The sequence below is a fragment of the Vigna radiata genome, unplaced genomic scaffold (assembly GCF_000741045.1).
Source record: "Vigna radiata var. radiata cultivar VC1973A unplaced genomic scaffold, Vradiata_ver6 scaffold_165, whole genome shotgun sequence".
Classification (NCBI taxonomy): Eukaryota; Viridiplantae; Streptophyta; class Magnoliopsida; order Fabales; family Fabaceae; genus Vigna; species Vigna radiata.
Window position 1 is genome coordinate 101259 of NW_014542359.1, and position 27506 is coordinate 128764.

General features: G+C 32.8%; 1 protein-coding gene across 1 annotated transcript; it reads left to right on the forward strand.

Moving 5' to 3' along the window:
• Window positions 1-1190: 1190 nt before the first annotated feature.
• LOC106779666 (callose synthase 7) lies at window positions 1191-26679 on the forward strand. Its single transcript, XM_014667831.2, has 43 exons — window positions 1191-1847; window positions 3796-3896; window positions 4194-4306; window positions 4389-4476; window positions 4571-4681; window positions 4790-4951; window positions 5857-5943; window positions 6080-6171; window positions 6527-6650; window positions 7935-8069; window positions 8172-8248; window positions 8356-8446; window positions 10128-10256; window positions 10384-10501; window positions 10644-10975; window positions 11118-11170; window positions 11704-11764; window positions 13701-13785; window positions 13879-13928; window positions 14041-14127; window positions 14776-14880; window positions 14990-15084; window positions 15172-15253; window positions 15349-15512; window positions 15608-15731; window positions 15848-15942; window positions 16050-16146; window positions 16237-16388; window positions 17599-17708; window positions 17793-17903; window positions 17994-18062; window positions 18159-18345; window positions 18438-18549; window positions 21809-21931; window positions 22031-22149; window positions 22256-22339; window positions 22659-22771; window positions 22893-23122; window positions 24279-25076; window positions 25171-25221; window positions 25474-25659; window positions 26022-26281; window positions 26383-26679. The coding sequence occupies exons 1-42, from the start codon at window positions 1637-1639 to the stop codon at window positions 26259-26261; spliced, it is 5754 nt and encodes a 1917-aa protein (XP_014523317.1). The 5' UTR covers window positions 1191-1636; the 3' UTR covers window positions 26262-26281; window positions 26383-26679.
• Window positions 26680-27506: the final 827 nt, after the last annotated feature.

Consider the following 27506-nt stretch of genomic DNA (forward strand, 5'->3'; position numbering starts at 1 on the left):
TCATAAGGATGAAATAAAGTGTGAATTGTTTTGAAGAAATAAATTCCACAGAGAAGTTCCATTTGTTTAGTAGTGTATACGTTGATATGAGAGTTCAGGATTGGACGTTGTCTTGATAATTTACTAATCATTCATCTCATAGAGAAGAATGTTTGATGTGTTGAGAGTGGTGAACTTTTTGAAGTTTTGGTGGCTGTATAGGATTAACCTTGTGGGTGGAGGTTATCCATCACAAGTGTTAAAACATCCAGAGATTCAATATCAGAGCTTGAATAAAGATAATTGAGTCTTTTATAGTATTCTCTTGTGAATTGCATAATGAATTATTGATATAATCTTATGACTGTGTGTGTGTTATTATTTTTGTAAATTAGTTTACCATCTTTTGTTTGATTGTCTATTATGTGTTATGTTCTTCTTTTTGCAATTATTATCTTATTGATGTCATTAGATAAAGATATTGGTTAAGAAGTCAAATATCTAGACAATTGAACAATATTAGATCATGTTAAGTATAGTCTTATAATAGAATTATAATATACTAACTTGAAAATGTATATAAGTGATATTATTATAGTCCTGTCTTGTAAGACTATACTAATATGCCATACACATAATGTATTTTGAATATTCATAATAAAATGTTTTATTTTAATTATATTATGCTATTAAAATGGAATGTTAAAAATTTAATTTTAAACTTAAAAAATACTTCTAGTTTCTAAACATTAAATTTGAAAAATTAAAATATATTTTCAAAATCATTTTAATCTCTAAACAATAAATTTAAAAGGTTAGTATCATATCATTTTGTTTTTTCGAATTATAAGATTAATTGGGAGATCAAATATTTAATTAAACTTATTGCTTTTCTATATATATATATATATATATATATTTTTTTTTTTTCCTTTTTTTTTCATTTTAAAAATGAAATAATTCAAACAAAGCATATAAATCTTGGGGAAACTTAGTACAAACAAAGATGCTGTGACGATTCTAGGATTGCAGAGGAACAGAGTGCGCACACATACAGTGACACTAGAGACTTTCCTCTCACAAACCACTTTTCTTTTTGTTACGTGTTTTCCGTAAAAAACATAATGATTGACAGCAACTCCAAACTCCAAGGTCCTTAGCTAGTTTCCTTGGCATGTAAGGATTAACAATTCGTCAAATCACAGTTTCAAAGACTCACTTTTCTCACAAAAGAACAAACCAAACAAAAAAAAATAATGAAATTGCAATCTGATGTGTGAAGTGTGAGCTTTCCTCTCTGGTTTGTTCCTTTGTTTATTTATCACCAAAAGAAAAAGCACTAAGCAAAAAAGAGTAGCAGCTGCATCACCCTCTGTTCCCTTTTTCTTTATTTTGATAATTATTTATTTATGGTTTCCCTCCTTTTCCCTTGCTACCAGAGCAATCCCAAAACCTCTCTCTCAATCAAAGTATCAATCTTTTTGGTTCCTTCTTGTACCCCAGTACAAAAGATGGCAACTTTACCTTCCCTCACTCTTCAATCAAACCCCAATACCTGTGGTGCTTTCGGGGTGGCGAAGGAGAGAAAGAAGAAGAAAATTGAGGAAGAAACCTTGAACCTTGTTGCATTGGCTGTAGTGGTGTTGGAGGCAGGACCATGGCCAGCACCAGTGGCACAAAGGGTCCTTTTGAGATTGGCAGGCAGCCATCAAAGAGAATGGTGAGGGCTCCTACCAGAAATGTGGACTTGGGAAATGAGGAGGGTGTGTTGGACAGTGAGATTGTGCCTTCTTCACTTGCTGTGCTTGTGCCTATTCTCAGAGCAGCCCTTGAGATTGAGGAGGAGAATCCCAGAGTTGCATATCTTTGTGAGTATTTCTTCATTGGGTTGTTTTCATGATTTATTTTCTTTTTTAATTTTTGCCTGATGTGTGCATACAGTGAGTTGTTGTGTTGTAAGTAGGTGTTTAAGGACGGGGAATGTTCACCAGGGAAGGTTGGTGTTTTGTGTATGAAAGTAGAAGTATATAAGGCTGTGTGGATTTCCTTGGATCGTTTGGGCAATGTCTTTTTGTTTTCTTCATTTTTTTAGAATGAAAGAATAATTTTTATCATGGAAGAGAAGAGTGCAAAAGTTAATAAGGCTGGGGTATTATAATCATTATTAGGGAAATATGTACGGCTTATAATTAGGGATATTCTCCATTTTAGCCATTATTAGGTTTCCCTATATAGTTTGAGTGATTATAAATAAAGTGTTTACATGTGTGTTTATGAGGGGAGGGGGGAAAGAGAACAGAAAATTTACCAGTTCATACCGAGAGGCCACATTCAGCACTCACCTCACACATTACATGATCAGCATAAGGAATTGTCTATAAGGAAATAAGAAAGTAAGTGGCAGATTGCGTCCATGTTAAATCACATCACTGGATTTCCAACAGAGCTTTAGTGCTTATCTTGTTGAGTACTGTTATCCAAATGAAATACAAAATTTTGGGATGAGCTTCGGTTGGACTTTGAAACAGTGTTCTGTTAAAAGAAGATCATGATATACAAGCCTAAATTAAAATAATATGATCATGTATAAAGGAACTAACCAACGTTCCTAGTATAGAAGTGGTTGGTAACTGAGATGTTACCACTGCACTGAATATAAGAAAGTAAGAGTTCATTACAAAGAAATGAAAATGAATTAAGAGGATCACTGGTTACCACTAATTATGTTTTCCAAAATCTAAAACATTCCTGTCCCTCTGGTTACCACATGTTTTCAAAATGAAAGGATGCATTGTTCCTGACTGACCCCTGAAGAATGTAGTAGTAAATAGTGATGGGATTTTATGAATGACTGGGAAATAAATCCTCTTAGGGAAAAGGAAATGAACAATTAAAATGGCCAAATAATCACTCAATGAAAATAAGTTAGTGAACAAAAGAAAGTGATATGTTGGCACTTCAAATGTTCATAAAATTGGCGTAAAACAATATTGAATTTCAATTAAGCAATAATTATCAAGTTAAAACAGTGTCCATTTTCATTAATTGATTGATTGAAACCCTTACAATGGATGCTTATATCTTTAGAATTGCATTTCACCACTGATGTTGTCCTTATGACTGAAGACTGAAGACCTGTCAAACACATACTAATATTTCTCCCTTTTACAATTGCACTATATTATTTATAATTTTTTGAAGAAAAAGTTTATTATTGTATGTTTAGCTCAACTTATTTTGAAGAAAAAATTTCTTGTTTTTACAGCTTTCTGAGTGTTCTTGAAAAAGAAATGATTATTTTCACAAAATAAAATAAACCAATCATGCATAGCCACTAGAGCAATTTTTGTGAACACCAACGTCTAGTAATTCTTCTGCTTGTCGTATCTCATGACATGCAGTATTTAATACTCATAGATAGATTTCAAAGTCTTCAGGCAGAAACTAAGCTCTTTCTATATAGTCTCCATGAGGGAGATTCACTTCAGCTACGATCCAAAATCCTTTTTTCTATGGCCAATTTGGACTAACCTAAATTTTTGGCCTGTTTAACGTAATCCAAATAGAATTCAGAAGAGGAAGAATGTAAAAAATAAATTTTAGTAAAAATATATAAAAAAAATCCCTTTTAGTTATTGCAAAGTGTCACATTGAAGCCTGATTCTGCTTTCCAAATTGTTACTTTGATGGTGAGCACAAATTCAAAGTCAACACCTAAAAGAAAAATGAAATAAAGCGTTCCTTCAGTATATCATAGGTGTTTTACCTTCTATTCAGAGAAGTGTATATGGTACTGATGTGTGCTTGTTAAATTAGGTCGCTTCCATGCATTTGAGAAGGCCCACACAATGGATCCAACATCAAGTGGGCGTGGTGTTCGTCAGTTCAAGACTTACCTATTGCACAAACTTGAAAAGGTACACTGTCTATTTTTATTTTCTTACAGATCTTATAGTTATAGAAGGTTCTGTTTTGTTTCCTCTGATGTCTATATGCTGGTAATGATGGGTGTTATGTTGAGTTATATTTTATATATTACTCTCAGCCGGATAGGGTTTTCTCTTTTTCATTTCAATATCAGGAAAAACATTATAGAATGATTATATTGGTTGATCCTTTTCAAATAAGAACTGAAGTCATTTCTTAATATATACCTGGAAAATGAGAATCAAGTAGTTGATGTATTAGACATTTTTTAAAATTCCTTGTTGCAGGAAGGGGAGCTTACAGAAAGACTTGTTAAAAGAAGTGATGCCAAGGAGCTGCAGACCTATTACCAACAGTTCTATGAGAAGAAAATCCGAGATGGAGAATTTAGCCAAAGACCGTGAGGCTTGATCTAAATCTTGTGCTTTCAAGTATTGTGAATTGTAATGTGATGTTTTATTGTTCTGATGTTGCTCTTGAAGTGAGGAGATGGCCAAGAATGTTCAGATTGCCACTGTATTGTATGAAGTGCTGAAGACTATGGTAGCTCCACAAAATATTGAGGAGAAGGTTTGTTTTGCTTGATTAGGCTACCATGACTAAAATTTTAGAATTCTAGTAAGAATAGCTCAGACCTTGACTAAGGATGTTGTTTTATTGCCAGACAAGAAGGTATGCTGTGGATGTTGAGCATAAGAGGGGACAATATGAACACTATAACATCCTTCCATTATATGCTGTTGGTGTAAAGCCAGCAATCATGGAACTTCCCGAGGTTTGTGTGTCTGGGATATATGCATTGTTTCTTTTGCTTCTGCTAATAATATAATTTCTCTGAAATTTTAAAGTTTTAATCTGCTTTTCTTTTTCTTGAAAATTAAAGATCAAAGCAGCAATTTCTGCTTTATGCAAAGTGGACAATCTTCCACTGCCTATAATTCCTGCAAGACCTGATGTATCTAATGAAGATTCTACAATGCCTACCGAGAGGCTTAAAAAAGTGAATGATATACTTGATTGGATTGCCTCAGTGTTTGGGTTTCAGGTAATGGATGTTCTCTATCTCCCTCATCCTTCTATTTCCTAATTTCATTTTGATTGGAAATTGTCCTTCTTACAAATGTGGGTGAATAAGGAGCTACATTTATTATTACCATAGGATTAGGGTTCTTGGTTTAAGTTGGTGGTGGATGAAGAGATCTAGATTGGATTGATGATTGGGTTCTAGGAGTTGTATTCGTATAAGACCTTGAATCAACTTTTTAATAAAGGATCTCATTTTTTTTATCGCATCGAGTTAGTTTCAAATGGGGGGATTGGATGCTTTTTTTCTATGTTCTGCTAAGCATATTTAAGAAAACTAATGATTTCTGTTTTTTACCAAGTTATTGCGAGAGTTTCTAGAATATAGTTTGTTTCTCCCCAAAAGGTGTTACCAAATATGCCCTCAGTTAAACTTGTGTTAACATATGGCTAATTTGGAAGCAATAGGGTAATGATTGACGACTAGAAATAGCAATGTTTCATAGGTATGAACCATAGTTTCAACTTAGGTTGGAATTTGAGAAGGGTTCTCAAATTATATTTTTCATTGTTCTCTGGTACTGAAAATATGTCTGAGCAATTCTTAGCATAAGCATTTGAGTGTTTGTCTGTTTGTGGCTGAAGCTAATGTGAGTGCTTTTCAACGGAAATATTCTCCTTGAACCTTTTATGACATTAGTTTTTTTCACTACAAACATGGAAAATGAACAATTTGATGAACTTTTATTAATAAATTATAAAGAGATTGAAGAGCTCAATTTATTCAAACCTTATTTCATTTTGAATCTATCCTTGGTATGATGAAAGTTATGCTTCTCAATGTTTATTGCAATTAGCCAATGACAAATACAGGTAGGTATATTTGTCATGATCTGATATTGTTTCCTTCTCTTTTGGGATGTGAAGAAAGGAAACGTGGCAAATCAAAGGGAGCACCTCATATTATTACTTGCCAACTTGAATATAAGGGACAGGGCTGAATCATCTTCTCAGGTGAACTATTATTTCCCACATAAAAATTTTGTTTTCCTATCTTTTTTGTATTTAATGGGCAGGTTGATGCTTAATTTCAGAGTTATAACTACATTCCCAATTCTCATAGTAAAAGCTAACACAAAGCTTACTGCAGCTTCATGTCGAAACTGTAGAAAAGTTGATGGGAACAATTTTCAAAAATTATGAGTCATGGTGTCATTATGTGCGTTGTGAATCCAATCTTAGGTAATTGAATGTTTTACTTTGGGATAATAAAACCCATAGATTTGTACCCTAAGAGTATGTTTGGAATGAGCCGTTGGAAAGGGAAAGGAAGGTTAAGTTTTCAATTTAAATTAACATTTTTTGAACGTTTTTTTAAATGAAAGAAAAAAACTTGAAGTATTATCAAGTAACCTTCCAATCATCTCTTATTTGTTTTATGTTAATGTTTTATAGCTATCAATCGAAAACCGTAAACTAGCCCTCCTTTTCCTTTCTCTCCAAACCTTTTCAAAAGATACTCTAAATTGTGCTTTTTACCGTGTTTATATACTAATAAGTGCTATTGATTCATTTTTTGTTAATTTTTTAACACTAGGTTTATAGAAGATTATGACCCGCAACAGATAGAGCTGATATATATTGCCCTTTATCTTCTAATATGGGGAGAAGCTTCCAATATCCGCTTTATGCCTGAATGTATTTGCTATATTTTCCATCATGTAAGTTCTCTATGACCTAGCATTCATTGTTCTGCTGTGCCTCACTGTGAGTCCATCATCTTAATCTCATTCTCTAATTACTCATACAAGTTTATGGTTCATTATGTTAGCAAAATGTTTTTGTTACCTCTTTAAAATTATCATTTCACCATCATTCTCATCTCCATCAATAACATAACAAGTGTTATAGCTTCCATCTGTAACCATACTTATTGAAATTAAGTAGAAGATATTTCATGAATAAAAAGAACATTGTAGATTCTATTTTCAGATTAATGAATTAATATCATTCTAATTATTTGCAGAAAGTCATTCTAATTAGACAAAACCTTATTGCGTACCTAACAAGATTCACTTTCTTATCCATAAATTAATGTTCTAGATGAATGCCTTTTGAAAGAAAAAAGATTTCTTCTGGTTATCACTTCTCTCATGAAGTTCTGATCATACAAATTTCAAAAAAGTACCGTCACGTGAAACTCCTGTTGGGATTAACCCAAGTGTGATTCAAAGTTTCACATTGGGTAGAAAAGACAAAATTAAACATTATATAAGATGAAAGACTCATGAACCCATTGCTTTTAAGGTTTTGAGTTAAAAGTGGTATTAATATTTTATATGTGTGGGTTAAATTCATGTCATATACATATATATAATATCTCCCATTGAATACCCACCTCTATAACATAACCCATCAGCGACATCAGAGCTGATGGTTCGAACAACTACACCATAACCACAAGGGTACGAGTAGGTCACTGTGCACCTTGGGAAAATATACCATATGAAAAGGGACTCACCTTTGAGGGGAGATTGTTGGGATTAATCCAAGTGTGAGTCAAAGTTCCACATTGGATACAAAAGCCAAAGTTAAATACTCTATAAGATGAAGGACCCGGAATTGACGCTATATACATGATTTGGGAAGCTAAGCAACATTTTCAACCAGAAAAGTGTTTATATCCTAGTACTCAAGCATAAATAAATAATAGCATATCTATTATTAATATTCAACATTCAAACTACTTACAAAGCAAAAGCCATATCAATATCAGACCTATTCTGAGCGTGCCTCAAATTTTACCTAATGACAAACCTAGTTCCATTATCATTCTTTCTATTCTAGTAGTAGGATAGGAACTCTATTACCTTATAGCACTGATCCTGACCCTATAGTTTAACAAATTTTTAATTTCAATTTCATGTTTTAACCGAGCAACATAGCAAACATGTGCTAGATGGTTTGGTGATATGTTAATAATTCTCTCTTTTTTCCTTTCAAAGATGTGCCATAGTGTCCATAGAATATTAGACAAGAATCCCTCTCGTGTGACTGGGAGCACTGAGCTAGTAGAAGGGCGTGATGATGAATATTTTCTGAGGGAAGTTATTAGTCCTATATATCAAGTTTTAATGAAGGTCAGTATGATATGCAGTGCGTTTTCAAATGTCATCTGGAACTTGTTTTGCTGTGTGTGTTCAAATGTTGCCTGAAACTTGTTTCTGTATTTGTTAAAAAAGGAAGCAAAGAGAAACAACAAAGGCAAGGCAAGTCACTCCAACTGGAGAAACTATGATGATCTTAATGAATACTTTTGGTAAACATTTCATTAGACTTTTACTTATCAACTATTTAACACTCTTGAAACGGTGATACTTTTGTACGCATTTAGATAACACGGAGCTCAAATTTGTCCTTTTATAGGTCCGGAAGATGTTTCGATGATCTAAAATGGCCATGGGATCAGAAAGCAGATTTCTTTAGGCATTCAGACGAGACACAGACAAGACATCGGGTCTGTCTATCTTCTTTCTCTCTTCTTTACATTCTGCATATGTTTGCTGTTTTCCAATTGTCAAATTCTCTCATATGTATTGGATGTGGATAGAATAAAAGAATATTTATCTGATTATATCATTTACTTTTATTCTATTTATTTGAATAATTTATCATCTTATGTTAAGTGTCATATTTTTATACTCTATGCCAATGAGCCTAATAATATCCTATTTTTACCTTTATTGAAGAATGATTTTACTTATTAAGACATTTTCCACAAGCTGGGGTTGGTTACATATTTCCCAAGATGCCACTATGTTTTTGGAAGTTATATTGAAACAAAGGGCTGTAGCAAGAATAATCCTATAACTACAAATATGAAGTGCCAATTCTCATAGAACCCGCAAGAAGGATTCCTGCATCAGAAATTTAGATTAGGATACATTTTTTTGGGTAAATATTATATTGTTTTAGATATTTGAAGGACTATCTCTCCTAAAAGCTAAGTTGCTAGGTGGAGGCATTTGCACGTTTTATATTTCCTACTGTACTTTGTGCAGAAAATCCAAGTGGAAGAATCTTATAATTGTGGGTTTGGACATAATTCAACCTTACAAATTTGACTAGTGAAATGAGAGAGTTGTCTCATTTAGTTATATACATTACTTTGACATTATCTCTAATTAATGTAAGACTTGAGTTTGTCCCAACATAGCCTCTCATGCTTAGCATTATTGAATTTGGTTTGTAAATAATATTATATTGGATCTAGGATGTTTTAATAAAATCTTTGAATTGTTGCTTTGATCCTAACTCAATCTCACATAACTAGCTTTGATAAGTGGGACCATCCCCTTACTTTGTGTTCATACTTTGACCTTTTTAATAGTCGATGTGAAACTTGGAGTTTTTTCCAATAAAGAATACATGTATCATTGAGGTGATGAGAGTATTTAAAATAGATAAATAACTAGTTCACATAACAATCAATTATTTCCAAATTCACCAAAATAAGATTTAATTGAAAATCAGCTCATGACAATTTGTTTTTATCCAAGATAAAACATATCATGGAAATGCATTAGAAATTCATGCAAATTTATTAAGGAGCAGAACCTTTTTCATGGTTTCACATTGGTGTTCACGACGTGAACTTTTTATGGGTATTAGGAGTTTGATATGTAGAACACTTGACTGCTCTTTTACAACATTAAGTTACTAGTATCTCTTTCTCAGATAAATTCTCTTCTTTTGACCAAAAATAAAAGAAAGTAAATGTTGCCAGCAACTGTGGGATCTCCGTTTCCAGTTTTGGTAGAGGTGTGAGAACGATGGAGTCTGTATTGTAGAATGACTCCACACTTAATATAGTTTATTTGGTTTGATAGGGCATGTTGGCCTTTCTTCAATTAGAGACATATGTCGTTTATGTATATAAAATATTGCTCAGGTCGAAATGGTTTTTGATGTTTAGCTATTTATTTGTATGTTGATTTTTTTACTTGTTCTACTTTTGTTTTCCTTGCACTTAGCGTGTTCAATATATATATATAAATGTAGCCTACTTGTATTTTCCTGGCACACTAATAAAATTGTTGCATTGATTATACATAAGTTTATGTAAATACTCACCTGGTCAGATGAACTTGCATTTCTTTTGAAAGAGACTTTAATTAATGTACAAATTTCAATGACAGCGCCGTAGCCAAAGCAACACTGCAGTTGGTAAGAGGAAGCCCAAAACAAATTTTGTTGAAGTTCGAACATTTTTGCATCTGTATAGGAGTTTTGATCGAATGTGGATATTCTTTATATTGGCTTTACAGGTAATTGTAGTGCTTGGACCTGTGGAATGTCCTTTATGTTGACTCTAACTAAATGTCTAGAGCTATGGTTACGTGTGTAAACTTCACCATGCAAAATTTGTTTCAAATATGGAAGTATTTGTTTCAGGCAATGATTATCATAGGATGGAGTTCCTTGGGACCTGCTGGGGTGTTTTTTGACTATGATGTCTTCAGAAATGTTATGACTATATTCATTACATACGCTTTTCTCAATTTTCTTCAAGGTACTTGATTCCTGTGTTATTACTATTACTATTCTATTGTGTCACGACTTTATTATTGTAGAATGACTATATTCTTTATGTTGTTTTCGGAGCACTTACTGGCATCATTTATTAACTTTTTTCTCATAACTTTTATTTGCAGTAACTCTTGATATCATTCTGACATGGAATGCATTGAAGAACATGAAATTTACTCAGTTGCTTCGATATTTTTTGAAATTTGTGGTAGCAGCTGTTTGGGTTGTTGTTTTGCCAATCTGTTATTCCAGTTCACTAGTTGATCCATCAGGGCTTATAAAATTTGTCACTAGTTGGGCTGGGGATTGGGGGAATCAGTCCCTCTATACCTATGTTGTTGTATTATATATGTTTCCAAACATAGTGGCTACAATACTCTTTTTCCTTCCTCCTCTGCGGAGAAAATTGGAGCGCTCAAACATGCGAATCCTTACCTTTGTGATGTGGTGGGCTCAGGTCTGCAATACATTCATTTATTTTTTTATTTTATTGCGGAAATACCCAATGGATGCTTCATGTATTAATTTTTGCATTTCTTTCTATTTTCTAATTGATATATGGTTTTGGCGTGCTTTGTCTAACATTGACCATGCTGCAGCCAAAGTTGTACGTAGGAAGAGGCATGCATGAGAACATGTTCTCACTGCTGAAGTGAGTGAGAATTTATTATCATTTTCGTTTTTGAATCCAGTTCTTTCTGTGGGATGGAGGGGGATGATTTCATGGTCGAAACCTTCGTTTTGCTCCAACCAAATCTTTTCTTTTCTAATTGTATTTTGTTATGTTAAATACGATTTGATTTATTAAATGCTTTGTAAGATACTTGTACTTGTTATACAGGGAATCTTTTTTCTATGAAAATTATATTCTTCTTTTCCTTAAAGCTTTTTCAAGAAGCTAAGAACAAAGATTTTTTACCCCGAAAATATTCAAACAGGCACTTACTCTCCTAGTTAAAGACGTACTGATGAATATATCTGTAAACTTCCTTTTAGTGTTTTCATCATATGTTTTACAAGACTATTTTGGCCCACATAGAGACATCAAATCATTTTTTTTTTCTCTTAAAATTTATTCAGACTAATAATTGGGTATTTAATTCAATCAGAGGGACATATTTGATGCTTCTATTATTAAGTATATTTTCATATTTTTTGGCTTTAAAATATATTTTATTATGGCAGGTACACCCTCTTCTGGATCATGCTGCTGATTAGCAAGCTAGCTTTCAGCTACTATGTGGAGGTATTATTTATGTAATTGATTTTTTATTTAAATTTCTTCTAGTTTCCATGGCTTGTTGACAATAAAACACATGTAAGTGATAAAAAACATGCCTTGAACTCCAAAAAGAGTGATTAAAATCTTGAATTACAAGCTTGCTTTTTCTGTCAAAATATCCTTTCAAATTGCACTGAAACAAGGTCTAATTAGTTTTTGGTTCCTAAGCCTTGTATGACTTTTACTCCCAATAAATTAGTTTTTTGAAGTTTTGGTACTTGTTATTTTATTTTGGTCCCAATAAAATATCTATTTTTTCATTTTGGTCCCTGTAATATTTTGTTCGTTTTGAAGTAGTCTCTTTCAAAATATTTGAGGGGTCAAAAGAAAATAATCTACATATAAGAACTAAATCATAAAAATAGATATTTACAAGGAGTAAAATAAAATAACAAGGACTAAAATAGAAAAAGTTACAGGGACCTGATGTTAAGCAAAGGTTTTATAGATAAAAAGTTACAATACAATTATACTTCAAAAATAAAAAGCATATTTAACCCTTCATGTTTTTTTTAGTTTGTTAGAATATCTACAGAATATTTTGGAGGACAAGTATTATGAGTAATAGATTACTATAAATAGGGTTAGGAGTTTGGTAATTGATTCCTACCATAAATAGGGCTGTCAGTGCATTGTCTGCATCACGTAAAAAATATACGATATTCTTGTTATGGGACTCTATTGTCTCGTTTTCTCCTTCCTTACCTAAACAATATGATTTAAACAACCATATTGGGTTCAGCAAACTCATTGTGTTATTAAGAAATATTTGTTTAAAATTATATATCAATGCTTAAGATCTATTTTTGTAAAATTCAACATAGATACTATCACAGTCTCGTATATACTTCAAATAGACAAGCTTAATGTTAACAATTTTGAGCTTTAATATTATGTGCTAACTAGAAACAATGCCAAAACACAGAATATAAGTTGAGACAATTCTCACTTTATAAGACAGTTTTGTAAGGTTAAATAAGATCTAAACCACCTCCTAAAATGGTACCAGACCATTTTTTCTCTTCGGCAGTTGCCATACCCTTTGACTAAAATGTCATATCATACATTTGACTCATATCATTCATATGCTCTAACTTGTGGGAGAATGTTAAAAAATATGATTTGATTTCATTATATAGGGAAATATATGACTCGTGTATACACAACACACACCTACAGGCAATCCGGTTTCAGAACCTATCATAGATCCATTAAAAAGGCCACTCATCATGTTATATATGTAGCAAACCTTGTAGTACTAGATGTGAGGGAGTGTATTGGGAAAAACCCAAGTCAACTAGAGATAGTGGCAAAATATAGTATATAAGTGGAGGTAATCCTTATTTTAATAGATGGTCTTTTAGGATTGAGCTAGGCTTAAATCATTTACCAAATCATGTAACTATGTTAATCAGGAAACTTTCTCATTACATTGATGATAATAGCACATGGTGTTAACATCTTGTTAGAATTCCAAGAGAGTCTAAGTCTCACATTGGATAGAAATAAGAAAGTAGAGCATTATATAAAGATAAAGACCTATCAACTCATTGCCTTAAGGTTTTGGTAGAGAATGGTGTCAATCCCTTATATGATTAGACTGAGGTCTCATTGGTATTGTATCTTCCTAGTAAATCTCCCCCTCTATAGACCCAACACATCTCAGCCCTCTCCTTTTTTTCTTGTTCTCATTTTCTCTTCAATTATAAATTTGTGCAAAACTTTATAAGGATAATGAAATCAATTCCCAGTAAATGATTTATCAAATTTTTTCCATGTTTCATGTATTTTCTTTATTCCTCTTTATATCCATGTCATGATTGTACGAAACTCATCAAATATTTTAAACTATAATTCATGAAATTTGTTTCTCTTTCATACTGAATTTATCTTTCTGCAGATATTGCCCCTTATTGGACCCACAAAATTAATCATGGGGATGTCCATTGATAACTACAAGTGGCATGAGTTCTTTCCAGAAAATGGTAAACATTTTTTGTCCTTTTCACATCTAGCTATCTTTGCTACTTGTTCTGTCTGCATAGCTAGCTTCAACTCACATTCTCTAACTGCTACAGAGACTCACAATATTTGTATTGTCATTGCAATATGGGCTCCAATTATCCTGGTAAGTATAATAGGAAAGGAATTTTGGGCTAACGAACTTCAATTTATTCGAATACTCTCTCTTCACTTTGGTACGTTAATTCATTCCATTGTAATATTTTATTAATATATAGGTTTATTTTATGGATACTCAAATATGGTATGCTATTTATGCCACTCTGTTTGGTGGCATTGTTGGAGCTTTCAGCCATTTGGGAGAGGTTAGTGGCTTGCTTATTGCAAAATTTTATATTTGACCTTTGTGATCCTCCCCTTATTATTTGAGTTCTTTAGTCCCACGAGAAAATGCATTATTTGATACTAAGCTCTCTTATAAAATACAATTGTTCATAATTTTTTATTTATTTATTTGAACATTTGCTTGGTATATATTAGTAATGTTATACTTTTCTGGTTATGATGCACATATACTTCAAATTTGGTGATGTAGACATGTCAGATACTGATATATGTTATACTGCTGCTTCTGTACCAAAGCATGAATGCCTCGTCTTCAAACAACTTGCATTTTTTTTTTTTTTGACAATAATGATTCTATATAAAATTTGATTGCAGATATACTTTTTATAATTTTTTCAAGATATTAAAGACACAATAATAGGATGGTGACGGAAAACCAATATAAATACCATATTATATATTTAAGAAAAATAAAGAAATCAAGAAAAATAAATCAATAACATCTACACAATTTATAATCATTATATTTTAATATATAATGTACTTCTATCCTATGTTTTAAATTGTCATATTTATGTATTGTATCTTATTTTAGCTAGTACTTGTACCCATACCATGCAACATAGTTTGTTTTTTGTAATTTTCTCCTAATGTTTTACATCCTTTAGATAAGGACGCTTGGAATGCTGCGGTCTAGATTTCAGTCTGTTCCAGTAGCTTTTAGTCAGCGCTTTTGGACAGGAAGAGATAGAAAGACTAAACAGGAGGAATCGGTACTGCAGTTCATGTTTCAAAATTTAGTATTTATGTACAATAAAATTATATAACTACATAAAAGTTGAATAAGTATCTGGTGTCTTATGAATGAATTTTCGGTGCCAGGATGAGACCTATGAACGGAACAATATTGCATACTTCTCTCAGGTTTGGAATGAGTTTATAAATTCTATGAGAGAGGAAGACCTCATCAGTAATAGGTTCAAACTACTGGCCTGATACTTCTTGCATTGCATGCCTGGTCCTGAATTTCAAGCTTTTGATTATATTTTTAACTCATTGTCCAGGGATAGAGATTTGCTTCTTGTCCCATACAGTGCAAGTTATGTTTCTGTAATTCAGTGGCCTCCATTCTTGCTTGCTAGTAAGGTGTGTCATATGAGTGGTTACCTATGGCCAGAAGTTTATTATGATTGAATGAACGTGTCTTTTTGCTTCATTTCTAAAAATTTTCAATTTGATAGATTCCTATTGCTGTTGACATGGCAAAAGATTATAAGAAGGAGACTGATGATGATTTGTTCAGAAAGATAAAGAATGATGGGTATATGTATTCAGCAGTTGTTGAATGCTATGAGACTCTCAAGGACATCATATTGAACCTTCTGCTTGAAGAAGAAGATAGGCTGTAAGAGAGAAATACTTGTATATCCTCTGTTCACCCATTTAATTTTCTTCTTATTGGAATCCTCATGAGTATTGGGTTTCTTCCATCTGAGACAGGGTTGTGAGCAGTATATGTGGTAAAGTAGAACAGTGTATACTTGAGGAAACATTTGTCAAGGAATTCAATATGAGTGGCTTACCTTCACTCAGTGAGAAGTTAGAGAAGTTCTTAACCCTACTGGTAGGTTTTCCCACTCATGATACCTTTTTTTCTCAGTACATGTCAGTTCCTTCTCGTAAGACTTATTCAGGTCTTAAAAGTATTATTTTTCACCTATATTTTTCACCTATTGGCAGCGATCTGAAGATGGCAAACTTGAATCCCAAATAGTCAATGTCCTGCAAGATATTGTAGAAATTATCATACAAGATGTCATGGTTGATGGCCATTTGTATGTTTGAAACAGTGACTGGAACTTTGGTTTATGTTTCTTTTTTTTTTCTTAAACCCTTTAGTAAGTACTTTTTTATGATATTGGTTTGGTTCTGCCCTCTCCAGGTTTCTGCAAACACCTCAGCAATATCATTTAGAGAGAGGGCAGAGGTTTGTCAACATTGACACATCATTTACACACAATAAAGCAGTGATGGAGAAGGTACTCGTAACAATTATAATATAGTGAACCCATTGTATTATTTCTTTTTTAATGTACAATTGCTTACCAGTTTCTGTTTTCTCTCCGTAGGTTATCAGGCTTCATTTGCTTTTAACAGTCAAGGAATCAGCCATAAATGTTCCCCAAAATATAGAAGCCCGCCGCCGTATTACATTCTTCGCAAACTCCTTATTTATGAATATGCCAAAGGCTCCCAAAGTTCGGGACATGTTGTCCTTCAGGTCAGTCAGTCATTGTGATAGACTAATACATTGAAAGGAAAGGGAAAAAATAGAATGAATATTGATTAAATTGAAGGAAAAACTCGTAAAATGGTTTTACATGACCCACCAACTCAAACAAGAGTGCTTTGAGATTAAAGCATGGATTTACTCATTGGTATACTTTATTTTGTGTTGAAATTCATTGGATGAATGAGGGCAACAAAGATCAAACATTTTAAGAAGTGAATTTTAAACTTAATTCAATATTATAAAATCAGCTTGGAAAGTGAGATTTGCACTTATTTATATAAATTTGTCTTACCCCTAGTCGTCGATGTGAGATTTTCAACACACAATCCTTAAATCGAGGCATATATATCTCAAGCATGAGACTAGACATTAATGGGTGATTTGATAGTGGTTCTATAGTGGGTAGTATGATAGGTCCGACAAACAACAAATCTCGTTAGGATAGATTTCAAATGACTTTAATACCATCTTAATAAGTGGACTTTAATCTTGACTCAACCTTACAAAACTAACTTGTAAGATGAGGTTTGCCCTTACTCTTGAACACTTGGTCATGCAAACTTTTATGCCATGTCAAACAACAACTTGCATAAAAGCTTAAGCTGTTGGGCTGAGGCTTATGAAAAATTTTATATCAAACATAAATTTTGATATGGACGGATGGGTTTTCCTCTATGCACAATGCATACTAAACCCATTTTTTGATTGGCTCAAAAGAGAAGAATGATTTAGATACTAATTAGATTTCCTTTTTCATCATGATTTTCATTTTATTGTTTCTTTTTAAATCAAGATAAAAATTCTATTGCATCACTATACAGGCTATAGTGCTAATTAGGTTAGCACTATGTGTTGACACCTTATTTCTTGTGGCTGCATCCATGTATCTACATGTTGACTTTACCCGATCTATGGATGATTGTTTACTTTTTGCTGAGAGAATTATTGGGAGAAGTTTGTGCTTAAACTTAATCACAAGCTTTGTTAGTTATTGGTTGTTTTACCAATAATTAGAGTGTAATAAGGTGGCAAATTCACTAATATCTGGCCAAACTATCTGCAATTGAACATTCTAACGTAAAACAAATACACTTCACAGCATATTCAAATAATGCTAAACTTTTACTATTATTGTTAATATCCTAACTATTTTCCCAATTACTACTGTTATATATAACTTACCTGAATATTGCTTCAGTGTTCTGACACCCTATTTCAAAGAAGATGTTCTATATTCTGATGAAGAACTCAATAAGGAAAATGAAGATGGGATATCAATTTTGTTCTACCTGACCAAGATATATCCTGGTCAGTACCTTTTTATGCTTACTTATATTTCTGTCCCTCTTGTATATATGCACTCATTTATTGACTGAAACTGATGTACTGTAGATGAATGGGCCAATTTCCATGAACGACTAAAAAGTGATGATATTGAAGAAGACAAGGAGGAGTTAATGCGCCAGTGGGCATCTTACAGAGGGCAGACACTCTATCGAACAGGTCTTGATTGTAATGAACAGTATTGTCAATGATATATTTGAATATTCATTCCAATTTAAATGTTATTTTTCAACTTCTTGTTTTTGTTAGTGAGAGGAATGATGTACTATTGGCAAGCTTTGATCCTTCAGTGCTTCATAGAATCTGCAGGAGACAACGGTTATTTCTCTATTTGCATACTGTATTCAAGTTAAAATTTTGAGATATGCATAAGGCATTCATTTATAAATGAAATATATGTCTTTTCCCTTGCAGCTCTCTCTGAAGGTTTCCGGACAATGTATTCCTTTGACACAAACAAGAAGCTTCTCGAAGATGCACAAGCTATGGCTGATTTAAAGTTCACTTATGTTGTTTCTTGTCAAGTGTATGGTTCTCAGAAGAAGTCCAAAGTTACTAGAGACAGAAGCTGCTATAATAACATTCTCAATCTGATGTTAATGTGAGTCAATACAACCAGCGCTGAGCTTTATTAGTTCTTGTATTTGTAAACCAACAATGAGATTGAATGGAAAAATGGATCATTCCATGCAGGTATCCAGCCCTTCGTGTTGCTTACATAGATGAAACAGAAGAGACTAAGGATGGAAAATCTCAGAAAGTTTATTACTCTGTTCTTGTCAAGGGAGGGGACAAGTATGATGAGGTATGGATAAAACATCCTTGTTTTATGCTTTGTTTCGAGTTTAGTTTTGTTTTTTTTTCCAAATTTAATGGAATTTAATTTCTATTGTCTGGCAGTGTAATTTTTTTATGCTCAACCAATAAAAAGTTATCCTAGGTAGATTCTGAAATTATGACAAAAACGATACAAAAGATGTTCAGAGAACAAGCTGATTACAATGAAAATTGCAGGAAAATATCATAAGCTAAACTGAAAAGAAAAATATAAAAGAAGCTGTGCTTTTCTGCCCTGTGACCCTAGCCACTGCCAAAACTACCTCCTCTGCACATCTAATGTGTCCTTTACTATAACTTTCCGTACCATCCTCTTCACTATCCTGCTGCCAGGTGTCTTTAATGATGTTATTGTATCCGTGTATCAGCTAGTGTTGTCCACACATAGTTTCTGTAGTTGGTGATCCTAATCTCTGTAACTATATCTCAGTTAGTTACAACAGTTTCTCATATTACAACTGTTTTGTTAACTGTTACATCAGTGCTGGGTCAGCACAATGGCGCTACCTTACAAATAACTCTTCTCAGAGTGTCGATTAATATGTACTATGCTGAATATTTCAAAATTAATAAAATCTTTCTTTCTCTAGATTGTAATATATTGGAGGCCCACTGTGTTGAGTTGAGGCTCATTAATGGCTTTTAAGTTAATTGTTGTAAAGGTAAACAAATTTACCGTACATGACAATTTGTGATTGGATTGTACTGCAAAAACCCCTTACACTGTCAACGCTAGAATTTTGTTTTTTTCTAAAATTTACTCCAGATAGCATCGTGTGCTTCTAGAGTAGCTGATAGGATACAGTAGAGACGGCATAATGGGTATTGGGTTTAGGTTAGAAGGCAAAGGAATAGTATAAATAGGACTCTATTATATTGTCAGAGGGAGTTAGTCAATTGTATACTTTGTAGAGACCGGTTTCGAACCTGGTGAGAGGGGTTAGGCCCTCGAGTTACACTTCTTACTTTGTGATTGTTACTGTGAATAAGATACACATTGTTTCATTCTTTCTGTCTATGAATACTCAGTGGTGAGGGTGACTGTTAGGATCTTACAATAAAGATTCCTAACAGTAGCATTAAAAACCAAGATAAAAAGGAAAAAGATTTATATCAAACCCATGTGAAAGCAGGCAGACCAAAAAAACGGTTTGTGAAAAAAATAAAAATACAGCCTAATATAATCGAGCATCCAATCATACCAAATAAAATCATATCCGGATTCTATTCCTAAATTTCAACCAAGGTTCAGCTGTCACATGAGCAGACCCAAGTAGCCCCAAGTTTACTAATTTAAAAGACTCCTAATATTCTAAATAAACACTGCCATTGTTTCTTTGTCTTAGGTGGCCTTCCAGGGTTTTTTTTTCTTAGCTTATTTATATTTTGATAGAACAGATTGAAATGCTGGCTCAAAATCACTAGTGGGGGTGACACAATGTACTCAACAGACCTTGCTAGGATAAGATTTGATATTACATTAGAAAGGGGACTTTAAGACTAACTTAATCTCACAAAACCAGTTTATAAGATGAGATTTGTTCCCATTTATATATACTGTAATTTAACCTAATCTTTAGTTGATATAGGATCTCCAACAAACCAAAAATTAAAATGGTTATTAGTGCATAGACTATTTAATCTTAAATAAAATGTTATAAATTAACTTTTTCTTTTGTAAACTTGTTCTTTAAAAACATACCTATCACTTTGTAAAATCTGATGATGGATTAATTTGTCTTTGCAAAGTGGATTTGTTAGGATGTATAGAGCAGAGATATTGTTAAGATAGTTGGAATATTCATGAGTCAGTTACTTAAGTAAGGTGTTAGATATAAATAGGATAGAAGGAGAGGAGAGGGGAAAGGAGGTGAATTTTTGTAGCTTAAGCTTTTGTGAAAGGGAAGTCCTTGAAGGAGAGAGTGCTCCCCTATTTCTTGTTCTTTTCATAATATTCAATAAAAAAAAGTTCTTTTCATGCTCTTTTCAATTCTTGGTTCCTAACAAAGTCTATTCTTTTTCACTCTTTCATATGGTGTCGTTGCCATCTATGGAAGTTTATTGATTGAATAATCTAGCATGAACTTGTGGATGTTCAATCAACCCCTTATTGAGCTCCTCATACAATTGATATCAGGTTCAAAGTCATGAGTTTGATTCCTAGTGGAACAATTGTTGAGGGGAGATTGTTGTAAGTAGCATAAATTGTTGCCAATGAGACAATTGATGAGGAGCAAATTGTTGTAGGTGGCATCAATTGTAAATAGATTAGGTGGACCAAGTCACAATTTAATCATAGCGGGTGGCTACACTCCTAAGTAGAAAGAATTGCAGTCGACCATAAGATATAACTTTTGGCTAAGTGCATAGCACTCAATCCAACAATAGAAAGACAATTGATGCCCTTGGCATGTGACAACCACATGCTGATGTGGTTTTTTAGTTTGATTGGTAGAATAGAGAATCCTGAACTGGTTGGAGGCTGCTATAAAATTAATCAAATTGTGTTCAATGTGATTAGTCATTGCTGGCCATGAGAAAAGCTTCCGTAACTCTCCTGGTTTAATCTCTTCCAAGCTTTGGAATCTGGATTTTAGAATTATATGAAAATATCTAAAAATATCTTATCATGTCGTAAGATTTTCCTATATTTTCTTATCTTAATATCATTCTTTTTTCTAATTATAACTTATGTTCATAATTAGTATAAATATAGGTTAGTGCTCTTGTAATATGTCTAAGTTAGTATCAGTTTTTTCATTCTTCTTTATTTCTCTTCTGTCCTCTATACATAAAACCACATATTTTAAAAGTTTTAATTCAAACGTATGGAGAATGGAATGCATGACAGAAAGTAGACAGAAATTCAACTAAAAGGAATAATTCAAGTTGTTTCTATCCACAGTAAATCACCAGTTCTTTAACAATGGAGAAATCAATATGGAGTAGATACTTTAGAGCTGAAGCAAATGGAAATATATGCTTACAGCTACAATAGTTCTAGAATAAAATACGATTAGGGTGACAAACTGAAGCATGCTATGTACTACTAATTGCATGGTATAAAGGATAACCTGAAGGGGTTTTCAATTTTGTGTAACTGTTGTGCCTAAATATATGATGAAATAGTTTGACATTGTGCACAGGTTGCTCAATACATGTTAAGTTGGGTTTCTGATTTGAACAGCCTTAAATTGAGTTCAAATTATCCTCTATTGCATTATTAGGAAATATATCGCATCAAGCTACCTGGTCCTCCAACAGAAATTGGTGAAGGGAAACCTGAAAACCAAAATCATGCCATTATATTTACTCGAGGAGAAGCCTTGCAGACCATAGACATGAATCAGGTAACTTTTCCCTGGACTTCAAGGACTTCAATTTAAAACAAACTATGTAACATTTTTTGTATAACTCAATGCTCCTAATTCATTTTTTCTTCTGTTAAGGATAACTACTATGAAGAAGCTTTCAAAATGAGAAATGTATTGGAAGAGTTCCGAAAAAGACGTAGTGGGAGACGGAGACCTACCATATTGGGTATAAGGGAGCATATATTTACTGGAAGGTCTGCCTTGAATTAATTTTTTTATGATCAAGAAAATATATACTTTTATATCATCAAACTTGAATCGGTGCAAGTTATCTATGCTTATGTGTTTCTTATTCTGCAGTGTTTCTTCACTTGCTTGGTTTATGTCAAACCAGGAGACAAGCTTTGTAACCATTGGCCAAAGAATTTTGGCAAATCCATTAAGGTTAGTCCCAATTTTTTTGTCCTGTGATACTGACTGCAAGTATGATAATCCACTAGGATTTTCATATTGTTTTCACACCTTTTACCTTATTTTCTATTTTGTTTCTTCCGCTTAGTTAATGTACAAGAAAGGGTTCACTTTATTATTTATCGACTTTCCCACCTAAAATTCCTTTAGGCCTAAAACATGAACAGAGCACAGACAGGTCACTACCCTGTGCTGCAACTGAACTTCATACAAGAATAGGACAGTCTTGCTTTATATGAACCAACCTTTTTTGTTTACTTCAGTTAAGTAATCCACATATCTGAATTTGTAGGGTCCGATTTCATTATGGTCATCCTGATATATTTGACCGAATCTTCCACATAACAAGAGGTGGCATAAGCAAAGCATCAAAAGTTATAAACTTAAGCGAAGATATATTTGCAGGTATTAATAATAAATAATATCCTACCAATCAAATTTTCTTCTGATTGCACTTTCAATTCAAATCCATATTGGTAATTTTTGTGGGTGGGAATTTTTGACTAATTATGCTTGACATTCACAGGGTACAATTCAACACTACGTCAAGGATTTATCACACATCATGAATACATTCAAGTAGGTAAGGGTCGTGATGTGGGCATGAATCAGATATCACTCTTTGAGGCTAAGGTTGCAAATGGAAATGGAGAACAATCACTTAGTCGGGATGTTTACAGACTTGGACGACGATTTGACTTCTACAGAATGTTGTCATTCTACTTCACAACAGTTGGTTTCTACTTCAGTAGCATGGTAACTAATCAAATCACGTTTTGGGGATCTTATCTTGATAGTTTAAGATATATCATAGTAATCTATCTGCAATTTTTCGTGTAATGAGTGATTTCTTAAGGCTTAATTAAAGCACTTGGTGTCTAGACACATGTACAACATAAAACAAGGAGTGTAGACATTTCTTAGTAAGAATTTAATATGTATGGTTCATGTTAAGAAGTGAACTTTAAGTTTAACTCAATTCTATAAAACCAGCTTGTAAGGTGAGGTTTGCACTCACTTATATACTCTAAATTGGTTTTTTCTCTTGTCGATGTGAGACTTCCAACACTCCCCTCTCGCCGAGATATATGCATCTAGTGTGTGGGACTAGACATTAGTGGGTGTTCTGATAGATAGCAGGTGAAACAATATATCAAACAAATAACAAATATTGCTAGGATAGGCTCTAACAATGACTCTAATACCATGTTAAAAAGTAGACTTTAAGCCTAACTCAACCCCATAAAACCGGCTTGTAAGATGAGGTTTACACCCACTTATATATTCTAAATTGGTCTTATCTCTAGTTGATGTGAGACTTCCAACATAGTTCATTTAGTTTAGAGAAACCTTACATTGGCCATATATATTCTTAAAAAATTGGTGACTAGATATTAGAGTTGCCTTGCTCTAATGTTTAGTCTTTCAAATATTTATTATGTTTAGTCTTCCACATGAACTTATATGGTAAAATTTTAGATCTTTGTGGAAATAATTGGGTGACACAATATATAGAGGACTACTATGGTGACAATTTTAATCATCGAACGATTGATTTGATAACCAACACTTTTGAAGGACATATAAGCATGTAACTTTAATTCAGACTCATTTGAGATTGTGTTGACTTTATGAAAGTGGAAGATACAAAATGCTATATATGAAAATCACATTTCATAATCCAGTATTAGATAGGATCACATTCCTAATTTTTAAAGAATTCTACAACAATCAACTTAATTTTTAAGTTGGCATGTTTTATTGACTGTGTAGTGAAATATTGCAAAAGTAGCACGTACAATACAATTACAGATATTACCAGACAACTAAATACAGAAGCACATGACTCTAATTTTGATTTTTAAAATGAACTTATGCTAATGCCTGTATTTGGACGTTGTGAATTTTTCAGATTACTGTGTTGACTGTTTATGTATTCTTATATGGACGTTTATATATGGTTTTGAGTGGTGTTGAGAGAGAAATTCTTAAAAGTCCAAACATACATCAGAGCAAAGCCCTTGAAGAGGCTTTGGCAACTCAGTCTGTTGTTCAGTTGGGCTTACTGCTTGTGCTGCCCATGGTTATGGAAATTGGCTTGGAGAAGGGATTTCGGACTGCCTTGGGTGATTTTATCATCATGCAGCTGCAGCTAGCCTCTGTGTTCTTTACTTTCCAGCTTGGAACAAAAGCTCATTATTATGGAAGGACACTCTTACATGGGGGCTCTAAATATAGACCAACTGGTCGTGGATTTGTCGTCTTCCATGCAAAGTTTGCCGATAACTACCGGATGTACTCACGAAGTCATTTTGTGAAGGGCCTTGAGATACTCATACTATTGATTGTTTATGAAGTCTATGGGGAGTCATATCGCAGCTCACATCTTTATTTGTTCATCACAATCTCAATGTGGTTTCTGGCCACTTCCTGGTTGTTTGCTCCTTTCTTGTTTAATCCTTCTGGCTTTGATTGGCAAAAAACAGTGGATGATTGGACAGATTGGAAGCGGTGGATGGGAAATCGTGGTGGCATTGGTATTTCAGCTGATAAAAGCTGGGAATCTTGGTGGGATGAAGAAAATGAACATATGAAACACTCAAATATCAGGGGGAAAATACTAGAGATAATTCTTGCATTTCGTTTCTTCATGTACCAATATGGTATTGTCTACCACATGGATATTACTCATCATCACAAGGAGTTGCTGGTATAGTAACACTTTATGTGCATTCTCCAATCTTATTAATAGTTGCAAGTTTTATTGGCACCATTTTACTTCAACCTTTGGTTTTTCGCTGCAGGTATTTGGACTTTCTTGGGCAGTTCTAATAATAATACTTATTGTATTGAAGGTATGTACAAATTCTAACTGGGGATCAAGAGTGATTTCCTAAAAGACTATTATTGCTTCAATTTAAGCCTATTCATTTGCTTGATACAAAATATTAACTAAAGCAAATTTTCGCTTTTAAATTTTAGTAGTCAAACATTTATCTGCATAAAATAAAGGTTGCTTTTAGAACAATTTAGTCACTCGCAGCTAAAATTAGTTCACATTTCTGCAGTACTAATTATTTGTCTTCTGCTGTCTGTATATATATCAGATGGTATCAATGGGAAGACGAAGATTTGGCACCGACTTTCAGCTCATGTTTCGTATTCTGAAGGCCCTTCTCTTCCTTGGCTTTTTATCAGTCATGACTGTATTATTTGTGGTGTGTGGACTCACCATATCAGATTTGTTTGCTGCCATTATTGCCTTCATGCCCTCTGGATGGGCCATTATTCTGGTAAGTTAAAACTTCTGCACGTTAGAGAAGCATTAATTAAGAACAACTTTTTGTCTTTTTGTCAAATTGACCCTATTTGAATAAAGTTTTCAATAAGCACTTGCGTGAGAAGAAAGTAAGAGGATAGAATGAATTAAATTTACATGAAAAGAAACTCTCGTTTAACTTTCCAAAATCCAAAATACATAAGTTTTATGAAAGAATTTATCCAAATAAAACCATTATTTAACATGTCTGAGACAGATTGATGAAATATTGCTATATATTTTACTTGCACTCCGTCCTAGACAATTTTTCTGAGGAAGAGTTTCATTCATCAAATAAAACTGATGTTCCCTTCTTTTCTTTTTTTGTCATTCAAGATTGCACAAGCATGCAAGGTGTGCTTGAAAGGAGCTAAACTATGGGACTCAGTGAAAGAGCTATCCAGAGCTTATGAATATGTAATGGGATTGATAATATTCTTGCCAACAGCTATTTTGTCATGGTTCCCATTTGTGTCAGAGTTTCAAACCCGGTTGCTATTTAATCAAGCATTTAGTAGAGGGCTCCAAATTTCAATGATTCTTGCTGGAAAGAAGGACACTTATAAATCTGATTGACGTATTACTGAATCGGGAAGGTAATCTTGCATGCATCAAAGCTTTTTTTGTACCATGTATGAAAGAAATTGATACTTGTTTACTTTACTCACTGGTTTCCTGTGTTTCCACTTATTGGCAGGAGTTTGAAGTTTTTCAGATTAGAGAGAAATTGATCTCCAACATACTAGAATTTTTGGGAGTTCATAGGATTCCCTTTTCCTTTTCATACTATATTTTACTGACAGAATAGGAATGACAGATGACAAAAGCAGGACTTTGACATTTTGAAATTGCAAAATTGTATCAGCAATGTATATGTATGAGCTAAAAGAAGAGAGCTTTATTTATTTGTTACATACAATATAAAGAGGATTCAGAGGTCAACATCACTGTTACTCATTACAGTATAATTTAATTACAAATATTTATGTATTAAGTATTAAGTTTCAAGTTAGTTTACATTCAGATGGGATTTTAAAAGGGATAAGAATGTTGTATCTTAAATAAAGCTTGCTATAATTTCTCTTTACTTGTGCGCCTTGTTTGTTTCATTCAGTATTTGGAACTAAAGAATCATTGCAAAAATATAACAAACTTTTACTTGTAGAAGACAAATTCTAAAGCTAATGAACCATCTAAATTTTGTTTTAAAGATTTCCAGGATGTATAAATTTTGTGACTTAGTTTTTGAAATTTAATTCAAAAAACAAATCATGGTCTTAAGTTATTGAAATTTTAAAATAAATATCTTAATCATATGCTTTTTGGTCCTCAATTTTCTCTAGGCAGCTTTATCTGTCATGCATGTTGAACTGATTACACTATTAAGCTATAATTTTATTTTATTTTTTTCACTCAACTATGTACTCTCATTTTGATTTAACTTGCTGCCTTCTTTATTTTTTGTTTATTTGGAGAGGTGCCAAAGGCCTATTTTTTATATAATAATAGCAACAAAAGTTCAGTTACTGTATTGAATATTATTATAAATATTAAATTATAACCATATAATCTGTAAATATTTTCATTGAATGATATATATATATATATATATATATATATATATATATATATATATATATATATATATCCATTTTAAAATAAATTATAATTTCTAAATGAATATTTGTATTAGTCATGTAATTTATCTTTTAAAAAACTATCATACTTTAAATTACGTTTTTAATAAATAATTAAGTAATTTAAGTTTTAATTAAAAAAAGCATAAACTTAATTTATGCTATGAAAAGTTTTAGTTCAATA

Excerpts from the sequence above, each read along its gene's own strand:
- LOC106779666 (XM_014667831.2), top strand. The coding sequence starts at position 1,637 with ATGGCCAGCACCAGTGGCACAAAGGGTCCTTTTGAGATTGGCAGGCAG. Across the intron at positions 4,307-4,388 it reads GGAGAATTTAGCCAAAGACC|TGAGGAGATGGCCAAGAATG; the intron begins GTGAGGCTTGAT and ends TTGCTCTTGAAG. Across the intron at positions 11,171-11,703 it reads AACATGTTCTCACTGCTGAA|GTACACCCTCTTCTGGATCA; the intron begins GTGAGTGAGAAT and ends TTATTATGGCAG.